The following is a 27159-nucleotide window of genomic DNA, read 5'->3' on the forward strand; positions in this document are numbered from 1 at the left end:
TCTTTATATATTAAAAATCGTATTTTACACATTTTCACTCCGTCTTCTTATCAATTAATTTCACAATATAATTACCCCACATCACGTTAAATTTCCTATTCATTTTATAATAATAATATTAACGAAAACAAATTAAAACTATTCGCGTTTTGTAAATTTTTATATGATATATTCATATATTACACGTATACATAAATAAAAATACGCAGCCGGTGCCATAATCGTCGTCGACGATACATACATACATACATAATATGTGCTGCAACTGTTTGCTGTGTTACCACTATTTTACACACACGATATATAATGTATATTATATAGTTTAAGTTATTATATATATATATATATATATTATACACATATGTTAAGTCGCTGATACGTAAAAAAAAAAAAGAAAAAAGTATTGTTGTAGTAGATGACGACGACGACGACGACGACTCTTATACATAATAATTTATACAAAATACAAAAACACATAACACATAATTTAATAATAAGAATAATAATAAAAATTATAATTAAACGCGAGGTGGCGGCGGCCACATTTCATAATATATTATACTTATTTATTTATATATATTTCTCTATCTACACAACGTAATAATATTATACGCGTAATAATAGGCAGTATAATAATATCTATAAAATATCGTACCTAAACGACGTGTACAAAATATGATATATAATAATAATATTAATTATTATATCGCGCACGGAATTTATTCGATATCAGTAGTCTGTGTATGAGTACGATAGCGACAGCTATATACAAGTGTGTGTATATGTGTGTATGTGTGTACAAGTATAATACAATAAAAATTTGACGTGACGAGTGTGTACAGTGAATTTCTATTAATTAATTGTTTTCCTCGGTTTTCCGCATAAATTACATCGATAAAATGTACGCGTTTTCGAATGAAAAAAAAAAGTAAACAATAATGATGAATAAACTCTGCTCGGCCGCCGGCACTATTTTTTCCCCCATTTCTTCAACACGACTTCAGTATAATATATTATATAATTTATAATAAACGTATTCTAATCATAATAATATTATTATATAATTAGTATATTATATGGGTGTTGTACAGCGGCGCACACGAACCGCACTAAATACTATTTTTATTATTATTGTTATTTACAAAGACGACAATGATGAAAAAAGTGCAACGCGCGCGGTAGGTGTGCTGACCGAAAACGAAATTATTTAATTAATTTTTTCTCTTCCCCAAAAAAACAATAAACAATATGATAAACAATAATCACCGCTATACGCCGCGACAAACGGCGTTACAAATATTCCGCGCGGTAATATTATGATATTGTGTACACTTCACTTCATCGATTTATATACTATTATTATATAACGTGTGAACGCGACGTGTGCAATACGTGTAGGATCGTCGTCGACTACGATTAACGTAGTCGTACCAAAACAAACAAACGCTCGATCCGAAGATTAACAGACAACAGAAAACAACGAAATCGTTCGTCCACTCACACACGTACACAAACACAAAACGAATGCAACGAAAATAAGCTCTCTTCTTCAATATACACCAAACACACACACACATATATATACATACACACGCTCGCGATCTCCTCCCGCTACGGAAATCATTCTTACAAGCAATGTCCTTATCCTTGAGAACGGGAAAAAATTCATACAAACATAATTATTGTGTTTAATTATTATACCTATTCATTACGCCATACCTGGGGATTTATGTCCCGTATATATATAAAAAAATACTATACAACAACAACAGTAATAATAGTAATAATAATAATAATAATATCAATATTCTATTACATAAACACGCGATATATAATATGGGACACTACCTTGTAACAAAACAACACTATACATAATAATATAATATAATATAAAATAATATATATGTAACAGCGGTGTGTGATCTCGAGAGATTTCGCGAATTTTTTTTTCGTTTTATGTTTTATTTTTATATTAAAATATAATATACTAATAATATAATATAATATGTTACACAGCCCGTCTGCGACAACTTTGCTCATTGCTGCTACTGCTTTCATTGCAGTCCACCAGCCAAAGAGATCACCGACGCGATAACGATCATAGACGAGTCTTTCGCAGAGGAGTCGTCACCACCGTCACCACCGTCGCTACCACCGCTTCTGCCACCACCGCCGCCGCTACCGTCGCCGCCGCCGCCGCCATCATCGTCGTCGTCGTCGTCGTAGCCTTCCTCCTCAGATCAACTGCCGTCGACCGAGAAAAGTTCCTTGTGCAGAGCCGGGAATTCCAAGTGTGGAACCGTACGACGCAACTTGGCTAACGCTTCCATGTGCAGCATTCCCAGTTGCCTGAGGAAAAAAACCATTGGATTAGTCATCACGAAATTATGTTATTATTATATTTATAAATAATGTTTTGTCATGTACCTATTCATAATAATTAAGTAATGACGCTGAAACACACTGAGCAAAAGTTTTCCAAGACGAGGGGACAATATACCCCCAAAGAAGTAGTTATTCAACGTGAATGAAGAGATTATATTAGAATTTTATAAGCAATATTAATATATAATTACTCTGTTTGAGAAGTTAAGATGTCACAGTAACGAAGAAGGTGGATTAGAAAAAAAGAAATTTGTTATTAAGCTATATAAAAATTCTAAATGCCTGATTGAAAACAATATTTTCACATACCTATATATATATACTTTACATTTTTAACAGAATTCAATTAAAATTTCAATAATTGAATTATCAAAGGATAAAGGGAGAAACTAAAATTGCTTTAAGTGAATAACCATGCAAATCTATAGCTGTTTGTGTCTAATTACCACCTGACATTACATTTAATTATAAACAAACTTAAATATTAAAAATATTATGTTTTTCGTGCAAGTTATTTTTTCAGTTATATATATCAAATATTGGTAAATAATTAAATATTTAAATACTTATTAATTAATAATAAATTTAAAATTATACACCACAGTATTAGATGGAAAGAAGTTTAGGAATTTAAACATAGCTATGCCATTAATATCTAATTTGGACCTACCAAAAATTAAATTCCTTTTAGATGGCTCTCTCTCAGAAAAAATCCTGGCAGTATTACTAGTAAAAATTAACTTATTTAAGCCTAATAAGAAATGTATGAAATACAACTCCAATTTTTTAACCATATTCGGTTTTATAAGCTGTACGTACTTTTAAAAAGATATAAAAGCAATGTTTAACTTTTTGTTTAATATATTTTTGTCTATTTATTAAAAATCAAAAGAAGTCTTACAACTGGACCAACTGTGTATTATTAGTTATAAATAGAAGAAAAATCACGTATATGTATGAGTTTTGAGATATTAATCGATTTTATATATAAATGGCAAAAAAATATTATTTTTCATCATAAATTATAAATGTTTTTCTTTAATATTAACTGTTTTGTAAAAAAAATACAAATACATTGCAATATATTTTTCATATTGCATCCGTTTTTTGTTTGTTGTTAAAATATATGAAAGTATATACCCACGCATCACGTACTTAAACTATAAATTCAGCACGCAAAATATGATGATTTTTTTTTATTGGAAAAGTAAGGAGCATATTTCGTATTCCTTTCTATGTACTACTGACTGCCGCAGCAGAACTCGTATTTATCGCACGAGCAGCGGCATAGCGGGTGGGTTAAGCTGACACGTATCTACAAGGAGGAAATTTGATTCATACACACGCGGGGCGGTAATATTTGGCATTTGCAGTGGTGGATGTAATAGCCTTAATATAATCACCCCCTCACCCCCGTTCACTCTATATATATTATATATATACATTTATATATATATGTGTGTTTGTATATGTATTGAATAACCATCTACGCGTTCAACTGTATACTTGAAATTCTAAACGAATCGTATTTCCGAACTATGGCAGTACGTACATCGGTATATCCACTGTTACTGCCATTTATCTGTTATAATAGTAGAATACAGACGAAAATGTTTTATTCGGTCGATTACACTCTGTTCGCGTGCAAATTGTAAGAATTTATACAACTACGCTATAGATATTACAGCCACGTGAAAAAATCACAACTAATAACCATTTTCTATCCCACAGATGAATATTTTGTAAGAATGCTGACATTTTGAATTGTCATACACAGGCAAGGCGGCTGCTTTCTGGGCAAATTTATTTTAATTTTTAATATTATCAATTGGTCTGATTATAAGAAATATTAAACGTAAATTTCAGAGTAACTTTTTTTTATCGAAAAAAAATGATTAGTATTAGTTAAAAGTATAAAGAAAGAGTGACTAAAGTTAAGTAATTTTTAAGTGAGTCTATAATTTATTCTACTACAACAATTTTATAAAAAATATATTTAAATTTAAACTATAGATACCTTTATAAATACCTTGGTATAATTATTAATCAATATATTATTATATATTTTTAGAAATCCATATTTGAAGATAAAAAAACATACAGAACTTTTTGAAAATAAATATTGAATGTAAAATACATTTTTTAGAGTACAGTAGATGAGTTGAAAAATAATTTCTTGTATTGTAATGAAAGATAACTAATTTTTGAATTGGCACGTAATCGTAAAATAGTATACCATAAGGTATCTATAACCTATAGGTAAAGCAGATTAAATTAATAATGATGAAGAAACTTGATATTTAAATTTGAATGTTTAAGTTCATCGTTTATTAAATATTCTCATATTATAAGAACTTTGTATTTTATGTCAAAACAATTTTTTTTTCAATATGAATTAATACTTTGTGACTACGTATATTATTTTAAATTTATTTTCATATTATATTATGCAGCTGTTTGTTATGTATTATAAATTTAATTTAATTTCGAACACTTAATACCAATTAATAACATTAAAACACAAAGCCGAAGTTAATTTCACTTGTAATGTACAAGCTCAAAACAATTTTGTTAAAAATAAATATAATAAAAAATTTAACTCAACATAATAATATTTATTTAGTATATTATTTTACTTGACACGTAATCATATTTTGTCAATTTTAGTTTTGAAAATTCATTCCTAAATTATATAACCGTCGGTTCTCACCTAAGTATCGGAATCTTTTGTATAAGAGCATCGCACACTTGATTCTGCTGTTGCTGCTGTTGGTGATGCTGCTGCTGGTGTTGTAGATCAACAGAGGTTGTATTTTTGCCACCCGCGGTTCTATGATCGAGTTCCATACGTAGTGCACGCAGAATGGCCTGTCTAAGACGACCAATTTCCACAGTGCCTTTCAAGCCTTGCCGATCTGTGACAAAATTGAATCGTCAAATAAAATAATTTTCATGTGAAATGCTACTAAACGGTCATAGGTATATACAGCTACATAACAAACTAAATCACTGATTTGTAAAAAGTAAAATACACTAGTCACAAATTTGGTAGTATTGCGAGGAATAATGGTAAATTGTTACACTAATTATTAGTGTGAGATTTCTATGTAACGTAAGTCAATATAAAAATTAACAACGCTCCCAGGAAATTAGAAAATGTTATTATTTTCAAGCTGACTCTGACACTTAGGACATCCTTGGAACTATTTAAGCATAATATAATAGTGAAGGTGGCCAAACGTATTTCAATAAAGATACACTGAAAATACATTTCTCCATTGAGAGGCCATAAAAATACAAACAACTATTGTCGACAGCGGTCAATGAAATTTGTTAGTGAAGTTATTAAATATGTAATAATAAATTGTAATAAAGTGGATCGACATAGAAATATCTGCGATCGACCATTTAGCCGCCCCTATTATATAATTACTTATATTGTATATAAATGGATAGATCCATGGTGCTCGTCGACGAATCCTATACAGATATAGGTGAATGGTACCTATATCCCGATTCCGAACCAACAATATGATATGTCAGTAGACATCCCAGAGGCTATGTGTGATGGATAAAGAACTAAGATCATATCGTTATATACGATGAACAGAACAGGACAATAAACTTATAATATAATATGCATTATCATTAACGCAGATACCAACCTGGCGACAGCAATACGACGGCAGAGTATAAGGCCAGCTCGGTTTCAGTAAGTTTCAACGAGGCAACGGAGCGGCTCACTTCAAAAGCCAACGAGACCAGTTTCTTTTCAACTGCGTCTTGCGTGTAAAACGCGTCGGCCGGCAATAGGGCGTCTGCGTAGTAGACGCAGTCCCGGTGTAGGTCATAGTGTCTGGACATCCTCAGCACTGCTAACTCGAAACTTCCTGTTGGAACACCATAAATATTAGTTTCAAAAATAATGAAACTACCAATATTTTTCACAGGCACAGATATAAACGATATATATGATACACAGACGAGATCGAAAGCAAACAACTGACAAAATAAAAGCAAGAGCAACCAAATATTTATTTTAAAATATTTAAGTATCCATTACGAAGCTTTTTTATTCTGTTGTAACGGCAATTAGGTACTTAAGCAAAAAGTTTTTTTTCGAATGACATTTGCTTAAACGTTTATAAGAAATATACTACTCATGCTAAAGCTGTGTGGGTTGCATTTGGCTTTATAACCATTCGATTAAACATGATTAAACATCAAGAGGAAAACGGTTATAGCAGTATTGATTCCCCTTTATTCGAATAGACCAAATCCTGTGCGTATCCCGCCGCTTAAACTATTTCGCTGATCCATACGATATTTAAACATAAACCTACCATACGTAACCAATGCTAAACTTACCCGCTTTGAGTAGTACGATCTGATCGTCTTGCGATAGTTTCATAAATCCGGGCACCATTTTGGCAAACTCAATAATCTGCTGGATGACGGACGTTAGTTTTTGCGCGCACTCCAACCACAGCTCCTCGTGAGGCTAAAAATTGTAAATTTTCAAAATGAATTACTATTGTATTGTAGGTGGGAAGGGATATCCAACATTCCAACTCCTTTCCAATAATATTAAATTTATTTTAAAATCAGCATAATCTTATTCTTATACCCGCAAGTGCATATCCATTGTTACAACGTATTTATGCAATTTCTAGATTAAATTTATGATTTTTTTTTAATGACTTTTTCATCCTTCTAATTGACAATATAAGTAAAAAAAAATGTTGAATACTTAACCATTATATATAATAATAAGTTATTGTAAATTATAATATTTAATTCGGATATCGAACAAACATCTAAAAAAAAATTGTTATAAGATAGGCTTGAATTAAATATTTGCGATGACTTTTTAATCAAAAGTTAATAAAATAAAAACCAAAAGCACTTTTAAAAATTAATATTTGTCGAAATCAAAACAGCAACAAAAATATGTAATACTCGTAAAATGTAAATATACGTCTATAAATAATAATTACAAAATGTATTAAAAACAAGTTTAAATAATTAAATAAGTTAATTCCAAAAATTGATTTCTTCAAAGTACTTTTTTATTTATATAATATCACGAAACTTTATCTACTAGAATGCTATTCTATCAAAAAAATAATGCAAGTGGATTTACAATATAATAATAATATAATATTAAAATTTAGTCAGTGTAAGGTTTGAATGGTTTTAACCCTTCTTGACTTCTGTCTTTGAGACAGAACGAGCAGAATAAACCAGTAGAGAACCTACTTAGCCTATATAGTGGAGCGTGTCATGTGTTCATGTATTTAATCCTAGAGTCAAGCGTTTGTAAGGTGTTTAAAGTTTAAATATATTCGAAATCTAACACAATTAAATGAATCAAAATTATTTTTATATCTAGTTTATACAAATAGGTATGAAAAAAAATTTAAATAGTAAATAAATATATTGATAAAATGAATCTTTCATATAAAAAGTTATGAAATTAATATCTATAGCATAATTCAAACTTAAAACTTTTTTTTAGCTTATTATTATGATATTTTATAATATGTTTCGTCTACACTAAAACACCATTCTAATTGTGTATTTATTATATATTCTTATTTTTCCTAAACCATACAATTTTACTAGGTATGTATATATTTTATATATCCTACATACAATTAAAATACTCCTATTTTTAATAATACAAGAAATTTTTTTCCCGTTTTATTTTTAATTTTTTTTTTTTTTTTAGAGTTGCCAATTTTTAATAAAACGCTGTTTGAATTGTATTGAGATAATATTCGCATATAAAAATCATCTTTACGGACAAGGGGGAATTAATAATGATTTCGTATCTTTTATTTATAATATTATATATGGATAATATTCGTCTAAACTTCCAAATAAGCAAGGTGACGTAACATTCTTAGAAATGGGTATGTTTACAACGCCATAGATGACCCGCACTTCGTTCACGTTATACATATGTATAAGCTAGAAAGCTACGATTTTTAAGACCCCTACCCAGCCTACCCATTGGTGGTACACATAATATCATACACGGCTATATCCAACGATAACCTACCATGGTTTTGTACATTATCAATTTGTCGGCCGTCGCCTTATTGGCCGCGGCCATGGTGGCGGTTCGGTACATGCCGTCGTGTATCTGGTCGAGCGTGTAGAAACACGTGCGGGCGTGCGCATCTGCTATGGTCTTGCTCAGCAGCTCGCTGATTTGGACGGCGTCTGCTGCTAAAATTGGTAAAAACACAAAAATATTAGACCTACACAAACGTACATATTATTATTATTATTATTGGGTTATGTAACGATATAACCGCGTTGTGTGCGTACTACACTGTAATGCTCTGTGAAAGTGTGTGCACAGAGTCAAAGCGCTAACCTACAACGCAGCGTGTTTTGAAAGCACAGAATACTTTTTGATATGATTGTATAATTATTGTCACTTAGAACCATCTACAGCCAATCTCAGCTTTTTTCCAAACGTTAAGGAAAAATGAAAAATTGTTTGGTTGATAGGAATTTTAAAAGTAAGTATGCCTGAACAATTATTATTAACTCTAAAACTTAATAGTATTGTGTTTTTTGAGCAGTTGTTTTTACCAAAAATTAATTTTTAATTTGTGAAATTAACGTTGATAATGTTTTATTTTCACTTTAGATAAACCATAAAAACAATTATGATTTTTCACGATAAACATTTCGTTCTTAATCTCAAACCTATAATGATAACACTGCAGGCCTGGTGCGTTTAAAAACACGAATCCATTGGTATACAAGACAAAAATTTGAATTTTTGAAATTGTCAACGATGAACCATCATTCTAAAGCGATGATATAATATAAATTTTTTTTTTCATCACTTTACTATAAATTTTAGCGTTTATTATGTACTGACCGGAAGAAACCGCAGCCGTAGAACCGGAAACGCCGGCCATTAAGTTGTCTTGTGCTCCGGAAGCGACAGCCGCCACCGACGACACTTCCATGTCACCGCCGTAAGTGGATGTGGCCGCGGCCGTCGACGGCGTCGTGCTTGACGCTGCCGGTGTCGTGCTGTCCGCCACGTAGTTGCTGCTTGTTGCCGCCGTGTCGTATGGGGGCGGCACGGAACCGTTAGCCCCTGACTGCACCGCTGACGAGGTGGCCGCAGCCGCGTACGCCGCGAACGTGTCCACCACTAGCGATGCGGCTGCTGCGGCTGCGTTTGTTCCACTGCTGCTGTTGTATCCGCTGCCTCCATATCTACAAATGACATCCGATCACATTAGATAAATGATTACATGATATTGTAATATAATAGTAATAACTATATTCAAAGACTAGAATGTTCTAATATAAATACTACCGCAGTTTTTATTTTTCGAATTGCTCACCGATAGACCACGTAGTATTTTCACTCCATAGAACATCTCATTTGTAAACTTTAAACATTAAATTATATTACGCCGTGGCATTAAATACTAATGCCACTGCACACAAAATCGAATCCGTTTACCTAACCACGAAAACAAGAACCTTTTGGCCTCAAACCCACAATATTAAGTTTGTCTTAAATATAATGTACTGTCTGTACTCACCCGACTCCTGTGCCTCCGTTGGCTCCGTTGACACCACCGCCGGCCGCAGCGGCTGCTGCTGCTGCGGCGGCTGCTGCTGCAGCTGCTGCGTAAGCCTGTTGAACATTGCTGTTGATGTTGAACTGTTGCTGCTGACCATGGAGCTGGTGTTGCTGGTGCTGTTGTTGCTGTTGTTGTTGCTGTAGTTGCTGCTGTTGTTGTTGTTGTTGCTGCTGCTGCTGCTGCTGATGATGGTGTTGCGAGAGATGCCCTCCTCCGCTGTGTAATTGGTGTAGGCGTAGCCCGTGGTCGGCAGTGCTGGAGGGCATCTGCTGCTGTTGCTGTTGCCCGTGTCCGTGTTGCTGCCCATGCTGGTCGTGGTCGAACACTGACGAATCAGCGGCCACGGCTGCGGTACCGCCGTTGCCACCGCCGGTCGTGGTCGAACAGCAGTCGATGGCTGTGGTCTGTGCGGCCACCGCTGCAGCAGCAGCCGCGGCTGCAGCAGCTGCTGACGAACGCATCTGCGCTCTGTGGAAACGCACTTCGTCTTCGACCTTCTCCCGCTGCTTCTTGCTCATGCGCCCAAATTTCACCGCTGTACACGAGCAATACCCGAAAAACAAAAACGGACGTGTATTAAATTATATTATTACAAAAAAATCGTTAAATATTGTCATTTGTATAGTATACGCGCGTAATTATATACAGTGTAAAATACAACACAAACTGATCGTAATTTATGTACGTTAAATATCGTTTAATTAAGCATTCTGGATATGTTAAGATAAATATATATATATATACAGTATACACTTCTGCTTATAGACCGTGGTCTATACTTCGCTCAATGCATGGATCTATAAATTTAGTTTATGTGCTTAGTTTATGTGCCGAACGTTGTGACATGTTCTTCACGTTGTTGTATTAACATTGTAGGTATAACGCTAAATCGAATAAATATACTTAACAATTTATTTTATAAGGCTTAAATGGAGAGTGGGGAGGGGTTGTCCGTACCCGTGGACTACCCTGGTTGCGCCACTGATTTGTAATGTGACTCTTTTAATGCATTAAGATGTATGATTTATGTGGGTGCAAAATTGAACCATAACCATAACTATTACGATTCGTATTTACCTATTACACAAAACAAATTCAATCCATATGCATTTATTATAACACCGACGTAGTAAATCTTCTGCAATATACTAATATCCTACACAGCAGGTAGTCGAACCGATACAATGCATTTTGTACAATAATGTCATAAACAGTATAAAAATAACATTGCGATTGTGCTTTCGAAAATGTTAAAACAAATATCTGTCGTCAGCGTGACGACGGGGCTAAGTATAGCATTGAGTATATTTATTACACTACTGGATGGTAATAGTTACACCAATATTATAACGATAATGCGCGCGCCCACTAGATGAGACATTGGTGAGTGCGTAGGCGTGCGTGTGTGTTTGGTTGCGTTGACACCCCGGGTCGAGAGTCGGTTATTGACTCGATTGTGAGTTTAACCCCAGCGCCGACATCGCCATTACATAAATCGCGTTTTACAAAAAGCACAGAATATTATAATAATATATTAAACGCGTTGTATGATATATTTATAGAATACATAATATAATACAATTGACCAATTTCGAAACGTTCTCGTGATGATTACATCGTTTATTTTACGTAGTCGTTTTGGTCGCGTATTGTATAACTAATATAATAACTAAGTATAAATAAATTAATAATTAAAATAAAATATAAAAATAAACGTAAAAGGGTCGCAACGTACAAGTGAACTTATAAAATATTACCCTTAATCAACCCTCGGCCCTCCCACCTGATCATCATGTGATATCGGCTTAAAATAAAAACGAACAACACGATACGACGAGTCGACGACAACACATAAATCAACACATAACATGATGTAACACTGTACAGTGATGGACGAAACGAAAAGATGTTTAAGAGTCGACTTCCCCCCCCTCCTCCGCAGACATTTCCAGAGATGTGAGTGGGTGGATCTTCAGGTGATGGTATGATGGGGTATATCAATAAAAAAGGGTCTCGTGAATTCAACCTATGCTGGGAGCCTGTGACTATTTGATTGGAATGATGATACTAAGGGCATTGCTGAATAGAACGCTCGCCACCGATTGCAATTTTTCAAAGTTTGTCTCGCCATCACCGCCGGTAGTGCCACATTAAACAATGCGTCGTAATTAAATTATTGTCGTCGTATGTTATATATATATACACACTTGCGTTTATATAACTACATTATATACGGGTTATAATATGCAGACTTACCGTCACGGGACATGCCCAGCCGCAGGCATTTCTGGAGCCGGCAGTACTGGCACCGGTTTCTGTTTACGCGGTCCACCACGCAATTCTTGTTGCGCGGGCACTGATAGTTGACCACGGACGATTGCGACCGCCGGAAGAATCCCTTGCAGCCCTCGCACGTGATCACGCCGTAGTGGACGCCGCTGGACTTGTCGCCGCACACTTTACACGGTATGATCTCGATTTGAGCTAAAACACATGAAACGGACAAAAACAATTAGCTTATTATTGCGATAATATCATAAACGGACTAAGGACATATTATTATAATCATATTGATGGGAAGACATATAAATTGGAAGACGTTATATTTTTCCAAAAAACCTATTATCTTTATTGTTAAACTTGTTTTATCCTTTACTCTCTCTCACTAACCCAATACCACCACCTTTATCTCACAATATCGTTCTCTGAACCTTCAATTCGTTATATGGGTCTATATAAAACGAACGAAGACGTCGATACGTATTATACGCATTATAACGATGACGATGACGTACATGACGTACTATCGTCTGTCTATAAATCGGGCACAGGATATTTTCGGTGACAGAACGCCGGCAAACGAAAACGAAACGACTGTCTGGTTACGCGGACGGTGTAATATACTATATGTGCCGTCTCGCTTAAATCCCACACAGCAGCAAGTGGACACCGCGGAATTGAATGCGCGTATCACGATACCACTGTTGTAATAGAATACACTCGATGATCGCAATAATATATATTATTACGTCGTCGTACCATAGATCACGATGTGGCGGGCACAATATTCCGTACAGTTGTGTGCATATACACGATTGACCATGTCGTACGTCGGATACACACATACGATATCATAACGATATCATACGTGACGCTTTTACTGGCGAATATAAACAATTCGCACGCGACTCGTACCGAAATATTAACTGCAAGTATCGCCCTGTATACGCACAACGATGATAATCGGTCAACCGTACGCCGCGCGTAAGGTCATACGCAGACACACTCTAATCCTAGCCCCCCTACACCCCCTTTGCCACCACTCCCGGCACCTGGTCCCCGCCGGTCCACTCCCTTTGTGCGAATAATATAATACATATATAATATATCCGTATAATGTAATGTTGCGATACACGCGGTGCGCATATATTACAATAAATAATAATATATATTATGATTTATGATATATCATAATAATATATTGTAATATATGTATCGGAACGCCGATACGGTGTACCCGCTGTGTGCGTAAGGCATAATACAATAATAATAATTATTATGTAACGATATTATTATTATTATTATTATTATTATTATCGTACGTCGCCTCCGTCGGATATGTAACAACACTATCGCAACGACAGACGACTTGTGTGTACGTCGTACCCGCCGCGTAATGTTATCGTAACATCGCGATATCTGTCGTACGCACCGTTATCTCGGTGATTTTTTATTTTTCAAAAAAAAAAACTACCTATCCTCAAGTTTAAAAACGCTTTCCGGCATAAGCACATAGCGCGCGAGACATAAAAGACAGCGGCGGCTCTCGCGGCTGAGCAAAGCGATCGACGTAATACGCGTTCGCGCTGCACACTAGAGAGGTTCAACGACCTTGTTGTTTGCTGAATATTGTTGTATATTTTATTTATTTATATATATATATATAATGTACGACACACACAAAAACACACACACACACACAAACAAAAACACAGTGAACTGGCATGTATATAAATTATTATTATTATTATTATACCAAACAGAAGAAAATTTTTATATTGACGCCGGTGACGACTATATACGAGTGGTTTTATATCATTATTATTATTATATGCATGACGTCGTCATAGTTGCCGCCGCCGTTGTATTTAATGAAATCGATTTTACACCGCACAAATTATCCGTCACTACCGAGGAGAAGCGATACAAGTGTAGACGATGAATTTATGTATAATATAAAATATAATATATTATATTTTATTGATATTACAATTTTTACCACGGGATGTCTTAGTGGATTTTACAAATTGCTGCCGTAGTTTATTTCGTATTGTTATAGTTTTGTTTCTGATGTGCGTAAATTCTCGCGTGATTTCGTACTCAAAAAAAAATAATAAATAAATAAATAATAAAAAAAACCAACCAACGGTACCACCACAAAGCACCGTAGTCGTCGTCCTAGTCATAGCCGTATAGTAGTATAGTCAGCTGGCCGGCCGCGGAGTTCAACGACCTACAGGGCCGACGGCGGCGGCCGGATCGTTACCAACAACACAGACATATACACATTCACGTACACTATGTACGACGACGATTACTGCTTTGTATATTATTATTATTATTATTATAAGCTCATAATAATAATAATAACGATACATTATGCGATGTATTATTGCATATTGTGCGAGCGCGACGCGTAACATATAACATTATAATATCTTGAATATATTATTGTAAAAACGGCGTAAACCGCGCGACGAAAATAGACTCCGCGAGACTACGACGCCAGGCGTACAACACGCCGCTGACGCCGCCGCCGTCGGATTGCGAAGCGGATAAACGAACACGATAAAAATAATAATAATAATAATAATAATATTAATTATTATTGTAATTATAATATTATTGTTGTTATTAATTAATGTGAGGTTTGAACTGCAAAATAAAAACAAAACGATCAGGAGAAAAGCAAATTGAAAACAAGCTCGACAAAACCAAAACGAAGAATTACCTAACCGCGCCGAGATGCGGACCGCGATACAAACATAATATATTATACGAGTACCGTACGACACTACGACGACGACGACGTCGACGTCGACGAAGATTGCGAAAAAAAAATATATATATTAATGCACGCGTTGCGTGAACGAATGCCGCCACAAACGTTATCGTCAACGGTCGCCGGAAATAGCCGAAAAGTTTAAATACGAACTCTCTCGTGCGCGCGCGCGAGCGATCGTGTAGTCCGAAATAATATATTAAATATATATTTATAGGTACGCGATATTTGGGACCCGAAACCGTTCGCTTTTCACCGGATGGTATATAGACAACAATAACTTATAAAACTTAAACTTAGTATGTATATAAATATTGTTTTCGTCGTTATTGTTAGTGCTCACCAAAGTGCGTATTAATATTATTTTTACCTACTCTATAATATATTATTATTATGTATTATATAGTTTATAATACACGATAAAAGCGTATCAGATCGTACCCATTAAAGTACCGTTAATCCGCGCGCGCGTTCTCCGGCCGAACCGTAACCCCTTTCCGGCGCGGGCGATACCACTACCGGTATCTAGTAATAATGTTCCAGTCATGTATAGAATAATGAATATAATAATATTATTACAAGTATATTATAATCGTTATATTGCAATAATGGCGATAAATGAAAAATTAATAATATCTGTATATACGTGATGTGTGTATAGGTGTGCGTCGAGTGAATAAAACGACGACTGCTCCCGCGACGGAGACGAGTGCGGCGTGCTACGTATAATGTAGAAAGAATAAAGAAAAAACGAAAAAGTATACGCCGCCGCCGCTGCAATAGAAAGTAGGTCAGTAGTGTTAGCAGCGGCGGCGGACTGCACCACTACCGCGGTGGCGGTGCAGGCTGTGTGAGTGTGTGGAGTGGCGGAGAGAACAAGTCGTGTGGTGGAGCGCGGTAAAAGTACATCGGTGCATGCCGCCGCCGCCGCCGCCGTTGTCGTTTTTGACCGCAAGTAAGTCTCTGCGGCGAGGACGTTACCATAAACGTATACCACCTCGCACCGCAGAAACGCATAGATTTTCGGCGACGGCTAGCGGTTTCCAAGACAGATTTTATAGTCTCGTCGCAACGGACTATCGATGTACCGCGGTTATTGGCAATCGCGACGACATGTAAAAATATTTTTTTAACATTTCGTCTCCGAGCGATCCCAAAACCTCCCGACGACAGTTGTTGTCTGATGACGAAAAAAGCGACACGCACTACTGTAGGCGCGTGTGCAACGCTTAAGAAAACCGTCCGACTATCATTCGGCGTATTTTCGTTTCGGGAGATCATTAAAAAACAATGAGAGAAAAAACACGGCGACAACTTACGGTTGCCGCGCGCCACGCGAGCTCGATCGCGACGAGCGCGCGCGCACAAATGAGCGATGCAATAATAATAATATGATATGATATTGTTATAATAATAATAATAAATAACTGTGGCGGCAGTTTTTGTTGCGCAAAAAACACCGCCACTCGCCCACCAATCGTCGGTGTAGTAGTAATAGATGACAGTTCACCAGTAGTAGCAGTAGTATTAGTAGTAGTAGTAGTAGTAGTAGTAGTAGTAGTAGTAGTATTAGTACTAGTCATAGTAGTCATAGTAGTAGTACTAGTTGTAGTAGTGGTGGAAGTAGTGGAACGGCACATCGGCGGCTGTTTTCGGCGCGGCACAACTCAACGCAGCACAGTCGAGTATGTGTGTGTGTGTATGTGTGTGTGTGTGTGTGTGCAACGTGTGCATGTGTGTGTATTTGCGCGAGCTAGAGGCCAATGACTTTTCGTAGCTGGCGGCGGTCGCGCGCGCGATAGTGTTTCCGCGCGGCCGACGACGACGAAACCGCCGCCGCGCCGCGCAACACTATTATAATACACACACACACGCGCGCATATATATATATATATATATATCGCACCCGCTCGCCGTGTGTGTGTGTGTGTGTGTGTGTGTGTGGGTATATATTCATACCCATTATTCGTACGCGCACATACACATGCTGTGTTGTTGGTGCTGCACCTATGCCGCCGCCGATACGAATTTTTTTTTCGTTTCGTTCGCGTCGTGTATACGCCACAACGTCGGCGATAAAATAACGCTCGCGCGAGTAAAATTATGTGTAACGACAAGGCGCGTTCGCGAACCGCGTAAAATTTGCGCGCGTCGGTTTTTTCGCGCACGCAAAACCGATCTGCCCGAAAGAAACAAACGGGAAATAAAACACCGTGGCGTTGCAATGATACAGTAATAGTATATATACATATAATATATAATTTATATAACGGGAAACCGCCGGCACTCGGTCGTTGCAGTTCTGCGAAACCGCTATCTTGCGCGAAATACGATGTGCGAAGCGATAGAGAGAGAGTGAGCGAGCGAGAGAGGATGATGGTGACGAGTGGCGGAGAGAGAGAAAAACGCCGTGCCCGTCGACCGCCCCCCGCCCCGGTACCGCGGTGTACAACCGGATGGAGTTTGCGCGCGCTCGATTTTATTATATAATTGCGGTTAAACGTACGTAGTTATTATTAAACTTCACTTTCTACTGCGCGGACGACGGACGTGTACGTGTGTGCGTGTACACCACGTCAAACACATCGTCGTTATCGTTACCGTTATTATTTAGTGAGGCGAAAATTCCTAATAAATAATATCGATAATTACACGATTATTATAATAGTAATATGCACATGCGTGTATATAATGTGCTACAATATTTTTGTTGCATTGCGTACTACGAGAGCACAGCAATATTATAAAATATAAACTCGTTGTTATTATGTTATTCTTGTGTAACGAAGTTCGTTATCGAGAATGCGCTTTTCGGGGTATAAAATTGAAAAATAAAAACTTTTTTTGTGGTAAAATAATACTGTATCCTGTTAAGAACTATAATACACCATGTACAACACTACTGTAAATACGCTGCGTAACTGTACAGCACATTAGCGGGTGGACATAACGGAAAGACGGGTTGCAACGAGGCATAATAATAATATAATATGATATGATATTAATATACATTACATTTATATCGTTACCGGCTTAACGCGAAATGGCAATGCAATAATGCCCGTGTACCCGCGGTCCTAGTTCCGCAGACTTACATAATTCTGTGCCGCCCGTAATATTACTATTATTATTATTATTATTATTATTATTATTATTATTATTATTATTATTATTTTCTAACGAATAAAGACTGCGCGAACGATTAGAATCGTCGTGTACTCGTGTACATTGTTGTGCGCGCGAGTTATATAATGCACCGCGGCCGCCGCGATCGAATCGGATTTTTATAGCTTTGTGAATATTTGCCACAATAATTACAATCTCTGTAATAATTCTGTTTTCCCATGGGAGAAAGAGAAAATCAACTTTTACAACCGTCGACAATTCTCGAGAAAAATCGGTGATAGTGCCGAGACTACTGTTATCGTTGTTTTAATGATATTATAATATAATTATATTATTGTTGTTTCTTTGTAGTCATTGCCATACATTATTTTAATGTTATTACGTAATCGTATAAAAGGTATGTAAAATAATATGCAAGTAAATAAGGTGACCAGAAATACATCAAACAAATTGGAATTTATGTAATGAAATATTAATTTAATAAATATAAAATATTGAATGGTTGACATCCGATAATGAAATCAAAAATAAAAAAAAAGTTTCAGTGCCAGTGGATCACTCAGAATCACCCAAAATGATTTACTTAAGTCCCCATTCCAATAGAAATGAACTAACGAATATAAAAAAAAAAACTGTCAGTATATTGTTAAAAAAAATATACGCTTAATACATGGCTGTATCGTTACATTGATTTTGATTTTGATTTTACAATTTCTCAACTTTTCTAAAAATACTTGGACTTTAGACACATGTAAAAATTATGGAAAAGTCCTACACGTAATTTTTAAGACTTTTTTTTACCTAAGAACAATTTTAAACAAACACAAATAATATTTTTTAAGAGCTAAAACCTAACCATTTCTTTCAGAGTCCTATACGAAAAAGTTTTTTTTAATTAACACTATTTTGTTATTTGTTTTATACAGAACCATGTTAGAGTCTGGAGATCAAAGAAATTACTTTGGTCTATAATAATAAATTAAACCAAAGTTTTAAGTTGTCAAAACTCTTTAGAAACGAATGGGGGGGAGACGATTTCCACATGCCCGCATCACTCGTTCAGTCACCCCCCCCCCTCAAGTATAAAATCACGTAGCCGTCGTAGCCATATAAGTATAAGTACGATCCAATGATTATAAATTTATGTCTAGTATAATGTTGGTGTATAAATATATACTATCAGGACCTGATCTAAATACACGTTCGACGTTCCCATATAGGTTCTTGTGTCTCATAACTTTTTTCCATTATTCGATTATTAATAGTAGTAAGCCCCAATCCTCCAAATACATATTCTGTAAGGACAGGATTAATTTATTAAACTATACTATATATTGTATAATATTGGATGATATTGACCTATCGATATTTTTTATCTCTATGTATAATAGTGCTGATTGTGGCCTCCCAAAAATCACACAATATACGATTTGTACGATCTATCATCTATGTAACAATAAAATCTATCATATAATGTACTACTAAAATAGAATTAAAAATATGATTGTTCACGTGGGCACATTACATATTACATTAAATTATTAAGCTTTCGCGGATTTTAATTCTGTCTTTGAATTTCCTGTTGTACTTGCACTTTATTATTTATTATTAAACATGAACTACTCATAATTTTATCATCGATACAGGTACTTTATACAGTTAAGTTTGTTTTTTAAGTTTATATTCTGTAATACTGTAGTTGTATTGCCCGATTTAACAATATACGTTAGCTGTCGGTGGCGGCTGTGATTTGTGAACAGCCGCTACGACGACGGCTACCGCTATGTAGCGGTACGAAAATACATATCATTATTATTATTATTATTATTATTATCGACACGAAGTTTTCGGCATATTCGGTGCTTGCCGCGGACGGTTCATTAATCGGCGTGTCGGATTTGTAAACGCAATAATAATAATAACATTATAATAGGTACATACGAAAATAATAATAGAACCGAGCGAAAAGAAAACCGCTGCCCGCGTAAAATTCGTGTCCATGTGCTAAAATAATATTATTTTTTTTTTTTATTATTTTCAATCAGCGGCCGACCGACGTGTCACTCGACCGTCGTCGTGCGCCAACACACAAAACACACCGTTGTAGTGTTATAAAGCTGCTGCCGAACAACACACAACTGTACATTATAATAATCATATATACATACGCGAATATAGTGACGGCTTGTCGTTGAAAGTGCACTCCAAATAACTATGACGACGACGAGTGGTGGTGTCTCACATAATATTATTATATAGATAGTAAATATATACAGGGTGATAAGTTTTTTTTACGTAAAACTCGTTTTCTCGGTCAATTTTGCGATTTTCGAATGAAAATTATAATGATGTTGCGCGGTTGAACATAGCAGGTACTCCTGACACTGCTTTGCTGTCTTTTATCCCCTATAGGCCACTCTGCTGGTATATTAAACTTAAGGCTCTTATTCGATCCACTAATGGTTCGATTTCAATATGGTTTGAAGTATATTAGAATACCCAAACAACCTCTATATGTCTTATGCTAAAGTATTGAAAGATATATATTTTATACATAGGTACTTCGCGTTATACAAAAACTTTTTTTTTACCAATAACCCAAAAAAAGCGAGCCTAGAGTTGGAAAAATTGCTTTTCGTCGTAAAGTTTATAATGTTATTATCAGATATCAGCTGTGCGTGTGCTGCGCAAAATAAAAAAAAACTTGACCGTTTAAAAACGCCTGCGCAGCCTGTCATATACGAAAATGTATTTTACCGCCCATCCGCGGCCCTGTACCTCAAAAAGAATATCATGGTATACCTATTTATATAATATTACATTACGATAATACTAATATTATGTACGTTATACAGCACAACACAATAATAATAACAACGTTATATGTACATGCATAATTTATGTGTTATGGGTACAATTTGTGCGAACACGCGATAAATCCAGCGGCGGCGGCGATCACGGGGTAGGCGTGCGAAAGACTATTCCGATAATCATAATAATATGTTTATGTTGATAAAAAAATATTATTATAACATTCGAACCGTTTATCCGTTTGATAAGCCGCATTTCCATGCACGTTGACGATGTAGTACGTGTATGATATAATATTGTGTATCCGTCATATAGATATATACAATAATAATAAATAGATATCCTACGCATCAAGATGGTCACGATAAACCAATATTAAAATGCATAAGTATTAACATTATAATTTATATTCCCCATGACAAGCTTTTATAACTGGGGAATAGTGGCGTAGACATGGGATGGGAATCTTTAGCATATTGAAACACCCCCCATCAGCCGAATTTATACAAAAATATATATGTACCATATGATCTTAATTTCTACAAAATATGCATGTTATCTTATGGTTCTGCTGTTTAAACGTGCCCAACTAAATATGAATCGGGTGGATGGATCATAATATATTATTCACACTGTGAAAAATTAAACCTAAGAGTCGTTGTTATATGATGATGGTGTGTAGCGGTAGGAAGTCGCAATTTGGTGTGTGTATATACAAATAACATTTTTTAATTAAAATCACCCCGCACTCTAACAGTACGGAAAATAATATTTCTGCGCATTTGTGCCGAGGGAAAAAATTGTTTCGGTGAACTACTTATAACTTACATTCCATTTTTTTTTTTTTTAAGTAAACAGTAAATACTGTTATGTTGAAATTCTGAAATAATGGCCAATTGCTGCTTGTACATAAAAATGTAATCATTCTTGTGATTGAACTATTATATCAATAAACAAGGTTTTATATAGACCCCAATAAATATTCATAATACTGTTAAATATTTGTTTAAAAAATAACCAGTCAAATTCAATGTTAGGCAAACGCCAAGTACATAAGAGATACGTTTGTATTATTGGGTTTAATTTTTATTGATATTTTAATTGAAAGTACACTATGCAGTATGTACAATTTGTAAAATTAAAAACATTAAAAGTTTACGTTAAAAATAAAAACAAAAAAAAAGATTAAATAAAAATAGTTAATGTATTTATTAAACAAACTTTTTTCAATAACTTTATATTATAGAACATTAAAATGTATTCTGAAAATGGTAATATGATTTAAGTATTAAAAATGTACCTATACATGTAGGCTGCAACTGTCGGAAAAATTATTATACATATTTATTTTTAACTACTCTAATTTAAACATTTAAAATTGTAAAAAAAAGCATTTAATACTTAAACAAAAAAAAAATGTTTATTTATGTAGTCATAAATGATCAACTTGAAAGAACATAAAAACGAAATATATACCAATTCCGACAATATATGTAAAAACATTATTATCCGTTCAATTATCTTATTCATACGTTAAGACGATCTAATAGCAATAAACGAATCAACTTTAAATTGTTTTTCTTATTGTAATATCAACATTTAGAATTAGAGTATTATTTTATTTTGATTTACATTACTCGCAATCCGAAATGGTATTAATTTTGTGTAGATATACAAAATAAAAAAAAAATGTAAATGATAATTTTACCGTTCACTATAGTATACGATTTATTAAAAATATTATGCACTCATGCTTCAGAGTTTGATAATGTTAACTTTATTACATTAAGACCTACGACCACGACCACTAATGTCTAATAAACATTATAATAAAATAAAAATATAATATAATAGACATAAATTGTTATCAGGATGCAATTATACCGTATAATTGTTGGCCCGGCTCAGAAATTATAGCATGCACCACTTGCATCGTATCTTAATAATTACTATTCATATTTATTTATTGAGATGCGCGACTCGCGAGTATACAATCATCACCGATCGTGCCTCATGAAACATATTCAAATGATATTTAAGTCTCGTTCCATAAAAATTGTCTAAAAACAATAATTATATGATGGGTATATACTACGAATACCAATATTGATTTTGCCGAGTTCGAACCAATTACTTCAAAATAGATCTTGTAAATGAACTCCATCAAATAACTAAGAATTTCTCGGTTAAAATACTCTATGGTTTATTAAAAATTATCAGTTTTCTATACTCTATAGTTCTATTTAAGAAACGATCAAATAAAGTAAAACAAAATATTCCAGTACATGCTTTTAATCTGTTTGGAAAAAATTGTTCAACCAGATAATGCTGTAGATATAAATATTTAGAATTTTATAACTCTTTTTAATTATTTGAAAATTGAGTAAATTTGTTGAATATGCTTTATAATAAGAATCTACATCAAGTTTGTTTGGAAAATCTTGATCTATATCAAACAGAAGATTTGGATTATGAAAATGACAACTATTACATTTCAACCACTAAGAAAGATAACGCATCTGAAAAGTATGAAAAATCGTAAAATGGAAATATTACTTTAATATATAAGTGTATATGGCGCCACTACAACAATCATATTACTGTGATTATTATAATAATCACAATCATATTATTGTGATTATTATAATAATAATTGCTGTGTTGTAACGCGGGGACGTTCTGTGCAACATGGCACCATCTAGAACTATAGCAGTGTTCTAACTGCGTTATTACAAATTTATATTATATCATACTGTACAACGGGTGGAATGATATAAATTGACGTGCACTGAAAGCGATGAAATAAATACTTTTATCCAACACGAATAAAACAACTTAAGTCTAAATCTCGGCTTCCTCCCTTCGCCGTCTTCAACTCATCAACCCGTATTAAGTAAGTATTATTGTTTTGGCGCCTTGTATGCAATAAATGTTGCGGAGTAATATGCGAGAAGTGAATCGCGGAAATCCGACTGGTACGTTTCGCAGAATAAAACGAGCGCGTAATTATTTACGTCGTCGTTGTCGAATTACGGCGTGCGTACCTACAGGTAATAAAATATGTCTATCCGAAACACGAGGCGCGGCAACTTGAGAAGAAGCTTACATAATAAATTATTAAATTGTTAAAATACCCATACAATAGTCTGGTTCAAACTTGATTCGTTTTTCTGAAGGATTTTACAGCAGAGTAAGCACATAATATTATTATAACGATATTTGTATATAATATTATTGCGATACATAATATTACCATGGACATAATTATTATTATTTGCTATTTTTTTTCTCATTCACCGTTGTCGCTACCGCAGTATACGAATACGATGTATAATTATACATAGAAGTATATTACATTCGTGTTCAAAACCGTTACGTTATCGATAGGTTTATTTTCTTCTTAAATTGTTCTTAATATTATTTTGTATTACACATACACACATTAGCTAGATAGGGAACTTGAACGACCGTGGAACATAATATTAAATAGATTTGACGTTTGCCCGCGCTGCACGACTACGCCTCACCCCCAGGCAATATAATATTATATTATAAAGTCGATCACCCGGAAACCGGATATTATAGCGGATTTGTAAGAATCGCCATCGCTCTTCCTAATCGTATAATCGTCGCAATAATAAAAAATAACCCGGAAATACCACTGAGCGGAATAAATACGCGACAGCGTAAAATACCTATTACATGTATATTCATTTTGTATCTATAATTCGGTCTACTGCAACTTTTATGAAAGGCAAGCTTATCTTACATTTTATTCTTTTCAATTTTACTCTATAGCATAACGTAAAAAGCCATAATTATTGTTGTTTTAATGGATTGTTATTAACTTTAACTTTTAAATATACGCAAAAAGCATTTTTTTTTTTTATCTGACCACCCGATATTTTAGAAAACAATTCACTATAATCAAGTTGAGGTCGACCTATCAGATTATCAAACCTTCATCATGACGCATAATATACGATATTATTATGTATTATATATTATATAGAGAAGTAGTGGGTGGATTCTAAGGTTTTCCGGGGTGATGACCTAAGTTGGATAGGTGAGGTGTGAGTGGATGGTGTAAGGAAGGGTAAAAGTTGTCGATGCCGGACCGCCACCAAGGACAATCGATCGGTGTTAATGTACTTATCGCGGGGTAAAAAGAAAATTGCTGAAAAAAAACAGTGAATACCCACATAAAACCTATAACGGTATAGATTATAGTCATGGCCAATGGGCACTGTAGGTCGGTTTGAATAATGAACTTCCCAACTTGAATTTCAAATAATATTTATATTTGTATTTTCGTGGTATATATAATATCAAATCATTCGTTATAATTATATTATGCTAATTATATGGCATAAAAAGCAACAAAATTAAATTTATTTTGAAAATAGTTCGTATAACTATTATTTACTATTATCGGTACAACGCAAAATTAACTTTATCATAAGACATATTTCTTAGTTTTTTTTCTCCGTTGATATTTTACCTACTAGACGGAAAACCCGTAATATTGTCAATTTGTTTACGAGCTTTGTATGTAATAATTGATAAGTCACAACCAGAGCCTTAGTCCCTGAGTGGCTGGCCGGCTGGGTATATATAAATACAATATAATATATAAACCAAGTATACTACACATACACTCTCTCTCTCACACACACACACTATCAGATTCGGCTACAACAATAGACGAAATATTGTAACAAAAACGCTGCTGCAGTCGTACAAGGCACATATCAATGCAATCAAAATATAAAATTAAATAAAAGTCTCGTCGACGACTACTTTCTAAAACGGTATTAAGAAGAAAAATACCGTTAGCATGTATACAGATTACGTGTATATATTTACTTAAACATATATATATATATATATATATAGATGCGCATACTTGTCTATCTACTTACTATTATAACTACATAAATATTATATACATAATAATATACCACCCGCCGTCAATTCGGCAGCAGGTTTCGTGTTTTATTATTATAAAAAAAAATGTATTTAATGATGATAATAATAATAATAAAACGGTGTTACGTAATACCGGGTATACAGACCGCCATGTGGTATATATATATATATTTATATTATATTAGCAATGTGCAACTTTTTACTTGGCGGTCGTTACGCGTATACACACACACACACACACATACTATATAATATACTTTCCTACGCATGCATATACCCACCCCGACTATTTTAAATATTGTACGAAATACGATTTATGCGTGGCTGTCGGAAGGAGGGGGGCACATTAACGCGGTAACGACTGCGAGGGAGAGCGCGAGTGAATGGCGTTTACGGTTTGAGCAGGGAGTAAAGTGAAAGCGCAACGGTAAAACGAGAAAAAAAAGCACTGGGTGGATGCGGCTACCACGGAGACGACGGCTATGCGTATAATTATCATTCGCCGGATGAGGCAAGTGAGGCTGACTGAAATTCTCACACCACTATTACGAAAAGAAAGGAAATATATTTTAAATGTTTGGTATTTTCACATCTCTGACGTCCCGTCCGAAAATTATTTATACAAAAAAGACCGTCGACGTTTTATATTATTTGTGTATACGCACGATAACAGATAAACAATCGATAAAACACATAACTATAACAGCGGTGTAGATAATAGATGCAGAATCAGCGAAATCGGGCCTCAGCCTTTGTAGCTTGTGATCCCAGCCAGGAAAAACAAAAATTTGTTAAAGTTGTTCAGTTACAGTGCATGTAAATGGAAATAATTAATATATCTATATGCGTGACATTAACAAAAAACTAAACAAGCGTGGAGGCATGATAAATATAAATGTATGTTATAAACCTTTTATAAACCACAGATCAATCTTGCAGATAAATAGTATGGCCATTGTCCAGTATGAACTAATCCAAACAAAAATTGAAAAATACCAACTTTTCAAAAAAATTCCCAAGAATAACACGGTTCATGCGAAATAAACGACAGGATTACTACAACACGAATGATAAATAAATTAAAAAACTTCCACAATAGAACCAATTTTAAATAATTTCCACCCCAAGGGCCAAGACATATTCTTAGAAAATCAACCAGACTCCTAATATAAAAGGTATTTTTCTATTATATTATTGTAAATTTTTAATGTTACTTAGTAA

At 34.6% G+C, this 27159-nt stretch overlaps 1 protein-coding gene across 4 annotated transcripts in view; it reads right to left on the minus strand.

The window, feature by feature from the left end:
* Nucleotides 1-585: 585 nt before the first annotated feature.
* The window catches only part of LOC113555490 (probable nuclear hormone receptor HR3), a 69443-nt gene continuing 42869 nt past the window's right edge, over nucleotides 586-27159 (minus strand). For 3 of the 4 annotated variants that reach the window (XM_026959824.1, XM_026959823.1, XM_026959821.1), the window contains exons 2-9: nucleotides 12267-12494; nucleotides 9969-10545; nucleotides 9287-9633; nucleotides 8450-8619; nucleotides 6754-6886; nucleotides 6051-6275; nucleotides 5096-5300; nucleotides 586-2349 (exon numbers count right to left, since the gene is read on the minus strand). In XM_026959824.1, coding sequence (XP_026815625.1) covers nucleotides 2241-2349; nucleotides 5096-5300; nucleotides 6051-6275; nucleotides 6754-6886; nucleotides 8450-8619; nucleotides 9287-9633; nucleotides 9969-10545; nucleotides 12267-12494 — 1994 coding nt within the window. In that variant the 3' untranslated portion in view covers nucleotides 586-2240. The remainder of the gene's footprint in view (nucleotides 2350-5095; nucleotides 5301-6050; nucleotides 6276-6753; nucleotides 6887-8449; nucleotides 8620-9286; nucleotides 9634-9968; nucleotides 10546-12266; nucleotides 12495-27159) is intronic. The other variant, XM_026959822.1, reaches the window with a different exon arrangement.

The sequence above is a fragment of the Rhopalosiphum maidis genome, chromosome 3 (assembly GCF_003676215.2).
Source record: "Rhopalosiphum maidis isolate BTI-1 chromosome 3, ASM367621v3, whole genome shotgun sequence".
Lineage (NCBI taxonomy): Eukaryota > Metazoa > Arthropoda > Insecta > Hemiptera > Aphididae > Rhopalosiphum > Rhopalosiphum maidis.